Source organism: Tympanuchus pallidicinctus, unplaced genomic scaffold (genome assembly GCF_026119805.1).
Source record: "Tympanuchus pallidicinctus isolate F22 unplaced genomic scaffold, pur_lepc_1.0 scaffold23, whole genome shotgun sequence".
In the NCBI taxonomy this organism is placed as follows: Eukaryota; Metazoa; Chordata; class Aves; order Galliformes; family Phasianidae; genus Tympanuchus; species Tympanuchus pallidicinctus.
This window is the reverse complement of record NW_026294740.1, coordinates 3600112-3613909: the sequence shown is the minus strand read 5'-3', so window position 1 is coordinate 3613909 and position 13798 is coordinate 3600112. Positions and strand designations below refer to the sequence as shown.

Here is a 13798-nt window from a genome sequence, read left to right as displayed (position 1 = left end):
TGCTCTAGATCTAGCAAGTGCCATGGTTAAAGGGCTGTCCAAGGGAAGAACCAATTCCTCCCCAACACCATTTGACACTTTTGGCATTTTAGGAGCATTGTCTTACCTGCCACTAAAGGTCTGCATGAGTACACAACTTTCAAAGTGTTTTGCTGTGTTTAGTTCAGTGATGAGCAATTTAGTGCTATTCAAAAAATAAACAAACAGAAGAGACTTTGTAGATAAAGAGGAAAATGGTTATCATGCTTTATTTGAAGTGCTGGTAGGTGAAAATTTAAAACAAAAAACAAAAAACCCCTTTGTTCCACTTTATTTTAAATTATAATCTACACGAAACAGTCCATTAATTATCTAGCATTCATTTGCAAAATACATAAAACAGTTCTTAATGCATAAAACAGAAGTAACAGGTAACTGTAAAACCCCGGGGCGCAGATCGGAAGCATCAGTTTATCCACATGACAATTGCAGGATCTGCAGTCAACAGACACTCCTCTGCACCAAGGGAAATCCAGACCCACCAGACATTTGGATGAACAGATTTCCCCCTTGGATCTGGTGCACAGCATTTCACGAGTGACGTTTAAAGGAAATGACCTTTCCCAAGCAGCAGGTTTGTCATGGAAGACATCGTGTGCCTGGTTCAGCACCAGCTAAGCACATTTGTGAATGGCAAACCAACCCTTGTCCCTCAAAAAAGAAACAGACACATCAGTAAAGAAAGACCCTAGTTCTAGCCTGTCCTCAGATGCCACAAGCCACTCCTGTCAATCCTGCCTCTTACTCAGGCAATTTGATATTTTTCTGGGCATGCAAAATTGTAAACTGTCCTTTGCACTGTTGACCCAACTCCCCAAAACCCAACGCTCCTGAGGACAACTGTTACCTTTCCTCAGCTGTGGAGACCTGTGCTTATCCCTAATAAGGGTTCCAAGCCATTACCAGCTAAAATGTACAGCTGATGAAAGTTTTTTGCTAAACTCTCCCTTAAGAGTGATTTTGGATCAGACTCAGCTGTGCCCAGGCTGGGATGCTGGCATTACTTTTATCCCAGATTAGTTAACCCTATATTTTACCATCTAAAGTCACCAGCCTGGAGAATTACAATCTGCTGTGTCATTTTTAAGGCATCTTGATTTGAGCCAACACCAGCAAATCACATATTTCTGCTTTCCTACCAAGACTATCCTTTCCTATCATGCACCAAGTCTAATCACTTCGCATGTCAACACGGTCCATATCTCCAACAAGGCCACTAATTTAATAACTACAATTGAGTGCAATTTTATTGGACCGTTCTGATCTTTGAAGAGCTAAACCCATACATATCCAGCCCTTCACTCCTAATCTACTCTGTTCCCAAGTTTCTGAATTCTCTTCAGAATTCGCTTTAACTTGTGAGTAGTTTTATCTACCAGAGCTCTTGAGCAGACTCACACAGACATTTATGAAAGCCATACTCCATTCATAAGTGAATCTATTGCATATTGTTAGTCAAACCTCTTATGGTCTTATGGTCTTCCTGAGCTCAGAACCAGACTTCTCAAGCCATCACAACTTCCCCATAACGGTTACCTATCAGTCTAAGAAACAATCTCACATATTGCCTATAGCCAAATGCACACTCCAAAAATTCTGCTTCCCACACCGTGCTGCAAATATATGTGCAAATACACGTGTCTGCATCTTTTCTATACATGAAAAAGTAAGAGGTATTTCACAAGCAGTCAAAACAAGTAAAAACAGCTTTGGAAATAAGGCAGATTTTTCCTTCTGCTAAAGAGGGTAGGTAATAGCATTTCTTGTTCAACTACTACATCAAGTTGCTAAGGCAGCTCTTGGAGACACCTGAAAAGGAACAGTCGATCCACGTGTGGTACCAGCTCACAGCAGCTTAATTATCAGCTGAGTAAGTGTTAGTTCTGACTAAGGTGTTGCTTCTAGAACTGAAAGACATGTCTTCATACACTACATTTGTTTTCTTTTTCTGGAAAAATTTCTTCTTCACCTGCAAAACAAAGCAAGCAGCCATTAAGAAGAGAGCTTGAAATGGAGCCAGCTTATCTTCTAGTAGTCCAGTTGCTTGTGAAAAAACATGCTGCTAAACTTCTCTTGGAATACAATGACATCTTAGAGATTTATGTGGAAACATGACCCAATCATTTCACTCTGCATTGTCAGCCTTATGCAATCCTGCTAAAAGTTCCTTCAAGATTTGGATGTAATTGGAGTCCCAACATAAATAATGCTTATCTGTAAATTTTTGTTCATTACCAATGCAACAAAAGATCAGCTCCCACAGCCTTGATTTTTCCACAATGATATAATGCTACCATTTTTCACTGTTCTGAAGCTACAAGTACAACACAAGAGTCTGACCTGGGAATTGACCCTGACAACTGAGTAATGTTTATGGAGTGTAAAAAAACCCCAAAGTGAATTAAAAAAAGAAGAAGAAGAAGAAGAAGGATGTAAAAATATCTTAGTGAAGTTTCTTGTCACGACTGACAACAAATCAACAGAATAGAAAACAGAAAACAGAATAAAGAATTGCACCATTTGGGGAAATAGATAAAATGCATGGTTGTGTTATTGACTACAGAACTTACCCAGGTTTCCCTGTTGAAAAGCAAACACTATCTCATAGTTTACTAAATGCTACAGAAACATAAGAAAACAGTATTTACCTCCAAAAACTTACAGCTAGCAGACATTAAGCAAGGGCAAGGAGGAAAGAAAACAAAACCTTAGGTTTATCAACTGTTTGCTTATTCAATTGCTATTTAACACAATACTTTTGGCTGTAATTGAAAACACACCTATTCACTCAACCTGGATTCAGATTTGCTTTTTGCATGGTAACAGCATACTTACATTGACACTGTTCAAGATGTAGAAAATCACTGCAGATAATAGCAGCACTCCTACCACAATGGTAGGAGTGTAGATGGCCAAGGAACCGATACTGCATTCTGTCTGCTTCCCACCTGCATGTGGAATTGTATTAGTAGTAATATAAAAATGAGGAGAGGTAGAATTTTAATTTTATTATGGAATTTTCAGGCTGCAAATAGATCTTCACAGCTCATAACATCTGTATAAACCTTTGTTTAATTGCTCAAAGATCCCATCAAAGTCCAGTGCATAAACTGCACAGGTAACATCAAAATCAAGCGTTACACTGCTGTTGTCATCTTCATCTTAAAAACAGATACAACACTAACCTGCAGACCTGGCTCTGTAAAATATGCTTACAGGTTGCTCAGTGTATAATAAGAGATCATCTTTGTTATCTTTGTTGCTTTAAGTAAATGCCTGAGGACTTGTTTTGTACTTCCTAGCAGAGACTTGCTACAGTGAATGGTTTCTAAGAGACATGAAGCCCCATTAAGGTGATAGAACTGATGCTCAAAGCACCGATTCATTTTCTTAAACAGACTTTTCACACAGTGGAGAGATTATTGTCTGATTTGGACCTTTTCTTTGTTAAGATAGGTGATGATGGACAGTTTCCCCTTTTAAAATCCCCTTCTGGTTGTTCAGTGGCAGGTAGAAGCATGGTGCTTATTTAGGACTTGGAATACAACAATGCAGGGGAGTCCGAGTGCTTTCCCCAGCCTTTCTACCTGGCTTAACTAAAGTTCTGCAAGCTTTTACTCTGCCTTTTGTTTTCTAGCATGCCTACAGTTATTTATGGTTAAACAAACAGTACCTTTAACCAGCACCATGGTGCCACTTTCATTGACAAAGGGAGAGGAATTTTTCAGCCCTGCAGCACATGCGTATACGTCAGTGTCATTTTCCTGTAGGTTGTGCAGAGTTATCACTAGTTTCTTCTCTTGCTTTGAATACTCCAGGCGATTAGCAAAAGTGGGAAAAATAGTTGTAGTGTTCTGACTCGATACATAGAACACTTTTTCAGGTTGCATGTGAGTCTTGAGCAACACGACCCATTCATCTTCAAACGAGCTTTTCAACACACAGGTAATGCTGATAGACTCTCCTTGTTGAGCACGGACAGACAGTGGTGACTGTTCAATGACCCCATTGGTTTTAGCTACAAAAAAAAAAAAAGAGATTAATGGCTACCACAGAAACACACCACATTTTAACTAAGGAACAAATAGAGAAAAAACAAAGCACAGAAATTTTGATATATATATATATTTTTTAAGGCTAAAACTCTGCACACTTTCAGTATACTCCATACTTTTTGATGTTATCATTAACAATGTAGACAAGGGAATAAAAACAACTCATCACTTTTGTGCAAAGATAACTCTGGAAAGGTTGCAATCATTTCAGAGAAGAGGTTCAGAATCAAAAAGATACAAAAGATAATTTTAAAACATACTTTGGAGAAACTGTACATAGCCAACAAGATGGAATTCATTTGAGAAAACACAGTGAAGAAACCTGAAAAGAGAAGCCTAAGGAAGAATGTGATAAGTAGATTTGAATGCCCATTACTGATCCAGCAGTAAATTAATTCTCGCATTCCTTGCGGACTGGAAAGAAAGAAAGCTGTCATTTTTGGTAAAGATATTTCCAGGTTAGAGGCTCTCACCAGAAATGCAGGTGTGTCTGAGAATAATCTTCTGAAGAACATCTCAACCCGCTTCCAATGAAAATAAAAATTTAAAAAGGGAAAAGGAAAAGAGCAGAAAATAGAAGAAGAAAATGACAGAAGAATTCTTCTCCTAACCAGAAATGACTACGAACAGGGAAGTTTCCTCTAAAAAGAGATAAAACATGAATCCCTGTATCACTGACAACCAACCCACAAACCCTGCCTAGCACCTAGCACCAGCTTCCTCCTTATCACTGCATTCTCATTTATGGTGGAATGGTAAAAACAAAAAAGACTTGCAAAGGCTGCTACCAGAAAAATGGTTCATTGCTTTGCCAGATGTTCATAAAAATTTCTCAGACTGCTGTAAGAACAGCCATGGGTTCTCACTGTTTGCAAACTTCTGCAGTAACACCTCTGACTCACTGTAAATCTGTAGCAAGAATTAAATTAATCATGAATTGATGCTTTAGGGGGTTTATTGATGGTGTTCTAGCTGATGTGTTTTCTGCATCTTTTCAGGGAACAGACGTACACTTCAAACCAAGACATTGCCTGAGCAAGCATGCATAGCGCTCTGTTAGACTCTCTGCTTTCGTCCCAATCTGTTATTCAAAACCAATCCCTGTATTTATTAATTCACAAGACATAGAGTGGAACCACCGTACCTTTCACGACCACAGTGACCGACATCCACTCTCGCATGATGTGACGGTCGTTCTTTGTAATATAGTTGGTGCACAGGTAGGTATTTGAGTCAGATTCCCGTACGTTGTGCACAGTGATGGTGAGATTGGGTCCTTCATTTAAATACGTGATGCGATTAGTAAAATTCGGATGTATAAATGAGGTGTTCCTGCTGGAAATGTATACAATATTGGCTGGCGGTCTGCTAGTCTTCAAGTATGTCCCCACTTCATTTTCTGAACTGTTCTTTGAACAAGTTATGTTAATGGAGTCTCCTTCCCAAACACTGATAATGTCTGCTGGCCATTCAGTAAATACATTTTCTTTACCTACAAATAAGAAATGCAATGGAAATTATAATATCTCGATGTATTTATATTAAGGTAATTTGCAAATATAACTACTTTCGTCAGCAGAACAGCCGTAAGCCTGAACCTCACCCTTCCTATTCCATGCATATAATCTTTTGCCTGTCCTAAACCCTACAGTGCCTTTTGTTCCTATTGACCTGCATGACTCAATATCTTCCCAAAGCTTAAAAGACTTTGGACCCCCTGAAAATGGCTTCTGCCCCTCATGCAAAAAAAATGTAATCTGATCTATGGGTTCCCACTATTTGCTGTTAAAATATAAAGCTCGTTGAACTGATCTCAATAATCGGAGCTGGCTGAGCATCTAAATCTGGAGTTCAAAGGAGTGACAGAATAGCAGAGAATAGAAGAAAATTTTGGATGACAAAGAAAAATTAAGCTTTAGTGGGAAATCAGGAAACTCGATAATGTAGCTTCACAGGAAGAGAGCAGCAGGAGGTGTGATACTACAGCCTGTATTAAGAAACAAAGGTATAAAAATATGTAAGGAGACCATTTGAGTTTCTCTAATGACCTGAAAATAACAAGAAACTGAAAAAAAAAGTGCTTACAGAGTGAACAGAGAAGAATCAAGATCAAATGGCAAAGTGTAAAGGAAATTGCATTCCAAGCAAGAAAAGAAAAATGAAAGAGTCTATTGCATATCTGATAAGAAAACAGTATAGAAAGAGTTGAGTGTTCTGTGTTTATGAGATGATTAAGGTGCCCTACATACTTTAAACAACTCACCTTAATAAGGGAGCAATCACAGAAGTCAAAAACAGGTAGACATCATCGGAATTTAGATACACTAAGTTAATCCAACCTGCCCAGAAAGGAGAACATTCTGCATCCTCCCTCTAGGGAATTAAAGCAATCCACGAGTCGTTGGCAATTACTTTTCAAAGTAAAAGAGAAAGTGGGCAATTGAGAAGGCTAGAGAAGTGCAGAGTGTTCTGATTTAACGAGCTGGGAAAGAAAGCTCAGGAATTCATCCCCATCAGCCTTAAAATCAGCACTCCTAAGCCGAATCCCATTTATGTGGTATAATAAACCAAGTAGTTAATGGCAAGCAGCCACAGCCAGTCAATCAATTTCTCCAAAAGATCAGAGTAAAAAAAAACAAAAAAAGAAGTTCAAGAATTAAATTATATTTGCAGAAATCAATATGAATTCCTTAACAACCAGCAGCAACCACGGCAAAAACACTTCCTACTACCATCAGTTTCAAAGCATCTACATTTCAAATATGCTGATTTTTGGAAAGGTTTTTTTTCCTCAAGTCACCATCCTTCCCAGTTATTATCAGTGAAAACAGACCTGAGATCACGGGGGAAAATAAAGGAGCTACCTGCCTGCTTAGGGCTTCTTTTTTCACTATTCCTTCCCTTTAGACATCCTGATTTCCCCAAGTGTGCCTCCAGCTTGTGTTCTCAGTGGCTACAACAATATACAACATCTGATTTTTCTAGTACACCTTTATTACACTTTCCACGATCACATCCATACAAAGTATCACCATTCATTTCTATCCAGCAGTGGTCTCTCCATGTCAGCCTTGAGAATACAGATACAATTCACACTGAATTACGAGGAGAACATCATCTGCTATTTCTACAGAGGGTTACTTTTGTTTAGAAGAGCGAACTTTTAAGCAGAATGTTTTTCTGCTTTTTTTATGTTTATTTTTTCCTAAAAATGCATTCTAAAATTTCAGTGCATGTTTTTTCAAAGTTCCAACTGCTAATGGTGAATAATCCAGAGGGTAAACTAAGGAGAGAAGGAAAGAAGGAAGGAGGGAAAGAAAGAAAGGAAGAAAAAAGGAAGAAAGGAGAAGAAAATCACTGAGTGAAAAAAATGTAAGAGCAGCTATGTTGTACGTACCATTTTGGCCAGGGAAGAATGGGAGAAGCAGAAGTAAGAGATGCACAAATGGGATCTGCATCTTCAAAGTCTTTTCGACTGATCTTCTCAATTTAACTCAACTGATGAGTTAAAAGTGCTGTGTGCCACAACTTGGCCTGTTACCTTCCAGCTACACCAGCTGTTTACTAAATGAAGGTAGCTCCCTCTCCCCAGCAACTAAGAGAGTGGGGAAAGATTTATAAACAGAGGTTCTGACTTCACACTTTGCTTCATACAACGCCCACAGCTTCTAGAACAACCCCTAACTTGTGAATAGAAGCACCCACATCTGAGTGCAGCCAGCTGTAGGAAGGTGGGCTCAGAGCTGCTCCTCACCCTGCCGTGTCAGGATGTTATCAATGTGGTCACCCTGCTGGAAGCGTGGGCACTCAGCATGGTGGATACAGACAATCAGTGCTCCCACTGCCTTACCTGTGTGACATGGCTCTCAGATGCAGGGTTTAAATTTTGGGTGCTAGCCAGGGTTGCACTTGACAATCCTGTGGGTCTCTTCCATCTGAGGGTATTCTATGCTTCTATGCTGTGTCCTTCCTATGTGGATCTGGCTTCCCACTGAAAGATGTTCTGTACCTGCTAACCATCAGCAAAAGGAAATCCCAGATACTCCTTGCTCCTGATAACAAGGAACAGCTCTTCTTGCAGGACAGTTATCTCTGTGAATGGACAGGGAACAAATGTGTTCCCAAAGAATTCTTGAAAGCTCAAAAGCTGAGAAATTTTCATCAACTATCATGAAGAAATCCAAATTCACATGGGAATGCAAGGAGATAAACAAGCCAAAAGATAACATGATCAACAGGGTTACCAGTGAATAGCCAACTTTTAAGTTGACATTGTATTGCCACGAGCATTTAGCCATAGGAGGTTCAGCTTGCTTCTTCTCTAAAAGGGTGGTCAGGCATTGGCACAGGCTGCCCAGCGAGGTTGGAGTCACTGTCCCCACAGTTGCTCAAGAACCATAGAGATGTGGCACTGAGGGACTATTGGTGGTAGGTGAATGGTTGGACTGGATGATGTAAAGGTCTTCCCCAACCTTAACAATTTTATGAGTATAAGAACACAAAACTCATGAAAACAAAATTCAGTTGTCAAATTATGCCATCTACTGAGTCAAGATGCCTGGTATTTTCAATCAATCTTTATTTAAGAAATGTGTATTTGCATGCATATATTTATTTGTAAAAGCTCACATAAAGCAGCATAAATCATTTGCTCTGAGCAAAAAGCATAAATCACTAAAGCAATTTTTCCCTAAGACACTGGATAATTGGTGTTACCAGGAAAACAGAGCCCAGGAGACACAAAGTAAACGGCTGGTAGTGACAACTCTCAACATCACAGCTGCACAATAGCAGCAGGAAGGCAGAAGAAAAGCAAAGCAAGGTGTCTGGGTGAGCCAGAAGGACCAGCCTGGGACTGCATCTCATGACTGACAGCTGAACAGTTGTCACTGGGCAGAATCATGCTGGTAATCTTCATTCTAAAAACTTGACCAGCTCTCTGGCTCCAACTGGTGTTAAAGATTAGAAATTAAATCTGTTCACTATTGAATCTCTCAAGTTAATACGATGTAAGTTCTCAAATATCTTGTTGTCCCTTTCCCAAAGAACTCAGAACCTGAGGGTGTACAAAAAAAAGCCTACAAAAAAAAGAGCATCAACCATGAATTTGAACACTGCACCTAAGAACATGAAGATACATACGGGAAAAATAAATCTCTCCATATTAGAAGACCACATTAGAGAGCTAAGATTATTTTTGGTCAGCAGGAGCGTAAAGCCCTCACTGCTATGGCTGGGGTTGCGGGAAGCACTAGTCTCCTGCATCTAACAAGAGTGAAATAGAAGAACTTTTCTGTATTTCTGAAGTTAATTTTTAACATATCTTTTGCTGTCATTAGTGATTATTAAGTTTTCAGTTTCGGTTTTGGTCATCAGGCCTCTCTCCCTAACCAAATCAGTCACCGCTCTGAATGCTTTCCTATGTAAATGCAGAGACCACTTGGGAGCTAAAGGATGAAGAGCCACAGCCATGCTGTTGCATTAAGACACAGAGAACACATAGAGAACACCTCAATGCACGCTTCTCCTGAGCACAGATGCAGTTTTCCAAACTGCTGGTTTGCATGGTTGAAACTGTCAGATCATCCATTGAGAGGAGTCAGCTGGTCTAAGCCTGTGCTGCTCATCCTTGTGATGATGGTGGCCCTGAGCCAAGCATCAGGGGAGAACAGGAGCTCCAGGAAGTTTCTGGCATTGCTGATGAAGGCCTGGAGCTGAACATCTTGGGCAAACTCGGTCCTCAGGGAATGCTTGAGAGCGGTGAAGGCACATTTGTGAATGGTACTATGAGATCTTGTCTGGAAGTGTTTCTTCAGTTGGTGGCTGTGCTTCATTGCTGAGGGGCACACGGCTGGCACTTTCTCTTTTGTAGATGGTGTTTCGAGTAACTATGAAGTTTTTGCTTTCAGAAACTTGTTTGATTAATCTAGCAGGTGAGAATTGAAGGAAAAATAGCTGTGAGGTCAAAGGTGCAGATTGATTTCAATGAGAATCATAAGCGAGTATAACACCAGAGGGCAGAACCTCCAGAGAGCCACTAGATGTATATTTTTGCATATCCCAGCAGTATGTTTATTTCCATGTCTTAATCACAACTACAGCGATGCTATCATTGCACTATCCTTACTGAGTTTTGCAAGCACTTGTGTAATTAAAATTCTTCACAGATCAACTTGTGTTTTATCTACCTGCAGAAACTCATTAGTCTCAGCTTGTTATCACTGGCTTCCCTTGTAGTCACCAGAGAGAAACAGGCACCTCCACAGGTAAGACAAATCGCCTTCAAGACAGCTGTGTCTCCCCATTCACTAGAAAGGGAGCACAAGATAAAAGGCTTAGGCTATAGATACTTTCTAACCAAGTTAACCTTAAACAAATTAGATTAGAAATTCAATTCTTAGACTCTGGAAAGAAACAGTGAACCAGCATGGCAAAGCCAATGGGAGGATTTGGTCCTAAAATAGGATGGGGCAGTTGAATAATTGAGAGGAGCCATGTTAACTTCTGGCAGTACATAGGCTCCTGTAAACACTGGAGCCGAGGTGGGTCAAGGATGTAGGTCAGGGTAAAAACGTGCCTTTAGAACTGTGTAAATGATCAACACGAGTTTTAAAACCACTGCAGAGTCTCATCAGAACATAGGGTCAGAGCTACAGGATTAAAATCTACTGACATTGCTTTGATGCAGAGAGGAAACAGGCACCTACTGAATGTGATCCTAGTGAATGCACCTAGTCCTTCTCTGAGCACCCTCTTCCCACTGCACCAATGCGATCTCAACAGCTACCATAACTAAACCAAAAAAAGCCACTGCTTACCTGGAGGAGTCTGCTGGAGCACTATGATATGTCCTAGGAAAACAACAGGAATTAAGTCTCAGCATTAGCAAAGATGTACTTAAAAGAATTAAAACTAACAGAACTAACAAGCCTGCAGTTGTTTTTCCCCTTTTATTAACTATTTTCATGCCACCTGCTGGCCAAGCATCCCCTTCATGATGAACATCATTCAGCAACTTTGTAAACAATTATTTTAAAAATGAGATCCAGAAATAAAACCCTGTATGCTTCCTTTTCCACTCCCAAGGCTGATTGTGAAGGCCTGTTACCCACAGGAACACGATGTTTTGTCAGACCATACCTTGACGTCTCTGGAACTGCCTCTTGCAATAAAATGCAAACAGCAGTGCTCCTCCTGCACAAACTCCCAGAATAAGGAACGTGGCAGTGAGGCCAGCTCGGTTGTTTTCACCGACTGAATACTGGTGATTACCTGCAGAGCAGAAGAAAATGAATCCAAAAGAATCCAACAAGTGTGCCAGGATAGCAGCCTGCCTCATAAGCATCTGGGAGGAACTGTGGGTAGCGCTCCTGCAATGCAGCCCATAAGAGCTGGTATGGGAAATGGAACTGATGAAGGACGGAACAAATGGCCCATGGCTTTGGATACCTTAACGAAGATACTTGTAACAAAAGAATGACTATCAGCATTCAAAACAATTCCTTGACTTCCCCATATATGCCTTATCAGGGCATATATGTCTATCATCCAAAATAACCAAGTATAATAGGTATAAGAGCTCATACACCGAAAATATGAGGAATAGCTTTGTGAAGTCTTCCGGTGATCTTACAGTTAGCCAGTTTTACTTGTTTGGATGGTTGCTGTTTTGCTAAAAAACAGATGTAGAAAGCAAACACTGGAAAAACATTTTTCAAAGCAGTGTGGTTCTGGATAGCGTGCGTTTGAGATACAGGGATTGGATAAAGACAGGATGTTCAGCCACTTCAATGATGAGTTCAAAGGCTGCCACTAAGAACATGACGTTTGATCAGGATTCCAAAGACCTCAGTAGATATGAACCTAAACATACACATTTCTGGAACAGCTGTTTTAATACTGGCCACAGCAAACTGGCTGAGCAAAACTGTCTCAAAACGTAAGGCAGACAAACATGTTATGGAAAGACTGATCTAGATCTCCATAATCAGTGATGTCACCTGTATTCTCATCTGTTGCTCCAATGTAGAACGTCAGGGCATTCTGAGGGTTTACATGATCTGTCTGTGTTTCACAGCAGATTTTTCCAGTCTCTGTTATGCTGTGCCTCCTATCTTCAAAGGAATCTGAAAGGTAAAATTGTTAGTTATAAATATGGATTATTTCTAAGATCTTCAACCAAGGGTTGTAAGTCAAAACCAGGGATTTTTGGTGTACCACAAAGACTTCCAGCTGAGTTTACCTCCAGACTTCAGGAAGCCACACGGTTCTCCTAACCCCTCGTCCTTCTCCCAGAAAATGGTATAAGCTCCATCACGAAACATGTTTTCTTGCTGAAAACACATAGTAATGTGTGTTTCGTTGATCACCAGCTGAATATTTTCATTTGAAAATATCTCATTTTCTGTTTTGCCGATTATTTCGAAGTCTGTGTAATCGGATGGTTTGCATCTTTCTTCCCCACAGTCTTTACAGTAGTAGACTGTCACAGCGGTTCTGACGATGCGAGAGCCATCTGCCCTCTCAGCACGGTTAGCTCTGGGCACAGCAACACCTACAGGAGAAAGCAAAGGGGAAAAAAAACATTTCCTATCAGTTTTCTCCCAGACTCCTAGTGTTAGGAGAATGGGACTTGAGTTCCGGTGGACAAACCCACTTATGGCTTAGAAGGCACTATCTGCCAATGGGAAATTTTTATTAGGTACTGGATCCACTTCCCCAAATAATTTTTGGAGTAGAAATAGGATACTACTCTGTCCTGCTGCCATTAAGGTTTGAACTAGGAAGCTGGTTGCCTGGGAAGTGAGTTGAGAGACATCTCTCTTGAGCTAAGAGATCCTCTGCTCAGACAGGCTCAGATAATTCACCCCTTATTTTCTATGCTTCAGCCAGGTCTATCTCCAGCAGTTATCATTGTCCCAAGACTATGTTGACAGTTGAGCTGGCAGACTCCATGATCAGTGCCCCACGATCAGTGGCACAGTTTCAGTTTGGCATTCCCATAGGCAGCACTACTACAGACAAGCAGCACATCCTGGCTGAAGTGCTGGAGTGCGATGGGCATTGAGAGCAGGAAGAGGAGTTTGAGTCTTTCAGGCTCTCTTGGTAAAGAGCTAGTCCTGTAAGAAAGGACTAATCTCACCTGACTTCAGATGGATTCAAAGAGTCATTCTACCTAAGTGAAGCAGTTGCAACAGTGAACCACCCTCCCCTTCTTCTTATCTCAGTTGTTGCACGATTTCAGTTTCAGCTAGATATAACTGAGTTTCTAACAACAGTTTGCGTGTTTATAACTACTAGCTATTAGTACAGTGAAGGGCAAAGAGTCCAGCAAGGTGACTCACCTGCATGTGGAGTGGGCAGGGCCAGCAGCAGGAGGCACAGCCATAGGATGCAGGCAGAGCCCATTGGGTTGCTGGGCACTGATGGACCTCCGTGATCCCAGCAGGGTCACTCGACCCAGCCCTGGGTTATCTCCCTGTGTGGGCATCAAATAGCAGCTGTTACATCTCTTCCTTATCTTTCCCCAGTCAGAAAAAGAAAACAACCTCCAGACCGAGTGCTGGGAAGCTTCAAGTTGAGAAAGCTGGAGTTCAGCAAAGAAACGCTTGTGCTGCTCAGCTGTTATTGCACCCTGCAAGGAACACTGAGCTGATGCTCATTTCCAGCTCTGGATCCCCTGCAGCAGCAGAAGCCACAAAGTC

At 40.8% G+C, this 13798-nt stretch overlaps 2 protein-coding genes and 1 long non-coding RNA gene across 5 annotated transcripts in view; 1 reads left to right on the top strand and 2 right to left on the bottom strand.

Annotated features, from left to right (window-relative positions):
- Positions 1 to 13798, top strand: part of LOC128082974 (uncharacterized) — a 201361-nt gene that overhangs the window by 63636 nt on the left and 123927 nt on the right. The gene's annotated exons all lie outside the window — the stretch shown is intronic.
- On the bottom strand, positions 223 to 7943 carry CD7 (CD7 molecule). Its single transcript, XM_052687725.1, has 5 exons — positions 7492 to 7943; positions 5239 to 5586; positions 3713 to 4057; positions 2875 to 2987; positions 223 to 2008 (listed from the first exon to the last, which is right to left on the bottom strand). Exons 1-5 carry the CDS (start codon positions 7550 to 7552, stop codon positions 1895 to 1897), a joined length of 981 nt encoding a protein of 326 aa, XP_052543685.1. The 5' UTR covers positions 7553 to 7943; the 3' UTR covers positions 223 to 1894.
- The window catches only part of LOC128082968 (uncharacterized), a 34140-nt gene continuing 28998 nt past the window's right edge, over positions 8657 to 13798 (bottom strand). For all 3 annotated transcript variants that reach the window (XM_052687724.1, XM_052687723.1, XM_052687722.1), the window contains exons 2-7: positions 13439 to 13572; positions 12337 to 12648; positions 12095 to 12220; positions 11235 to 11366; positions 10913 to 10945; positions 8657 to 10402 (exon numbers count right to left, since the gene is read on the bottom strand). In XM_052687724.1, the coding sequence (XP_052543684.1) occupies positions 10377 to 10402; positions 10913 to 10945; positions 11235 to 11366; positions 12095 to 12220; positions 12337 to 12648; positions 13439 to 13502 (693 nt within the window). In that variant the 5' untranslated portion in view covers positions 13503 to 13572 and the 3' untranslated portion in view covers positions 8657 to 10376. The remainder of the gene's footprint in view (positions 10403 to 10912; positions 10946 to 11234; positions 11367 to 12094; positions 12221 to 12336; positions 12649 to 13438; positions 13573 to 13798) is intronic.

What these genes read in the sequence shown, in the direction of transcription:
- CD7 (XM_052687725.1), bottom strand. Translation starts at nt 7,552, where the DNA reads ATGCAGATCCCATTTGTGCATCTCTTACTTCTGCTTCTCCCATTCTTC. An exon ending in ATTCTTCCCTGGCCAAAATG is followed by an intron (nt 5,587 to 7,491) that starts GTACGTACAACA and finishes TCTTATTTGTAG; the next exon opens with GTAAAGAAAATGTATTTACT. An exon ending in ACATCTTGAACAGTGTCAAT is followed by an intron (nt 2,009 to 2,874) that starts GTAAGTATGCTG and finishes TTTGTTTTGCAG; the next exon opens with GTGAAGAAGAAATTTTTCCA.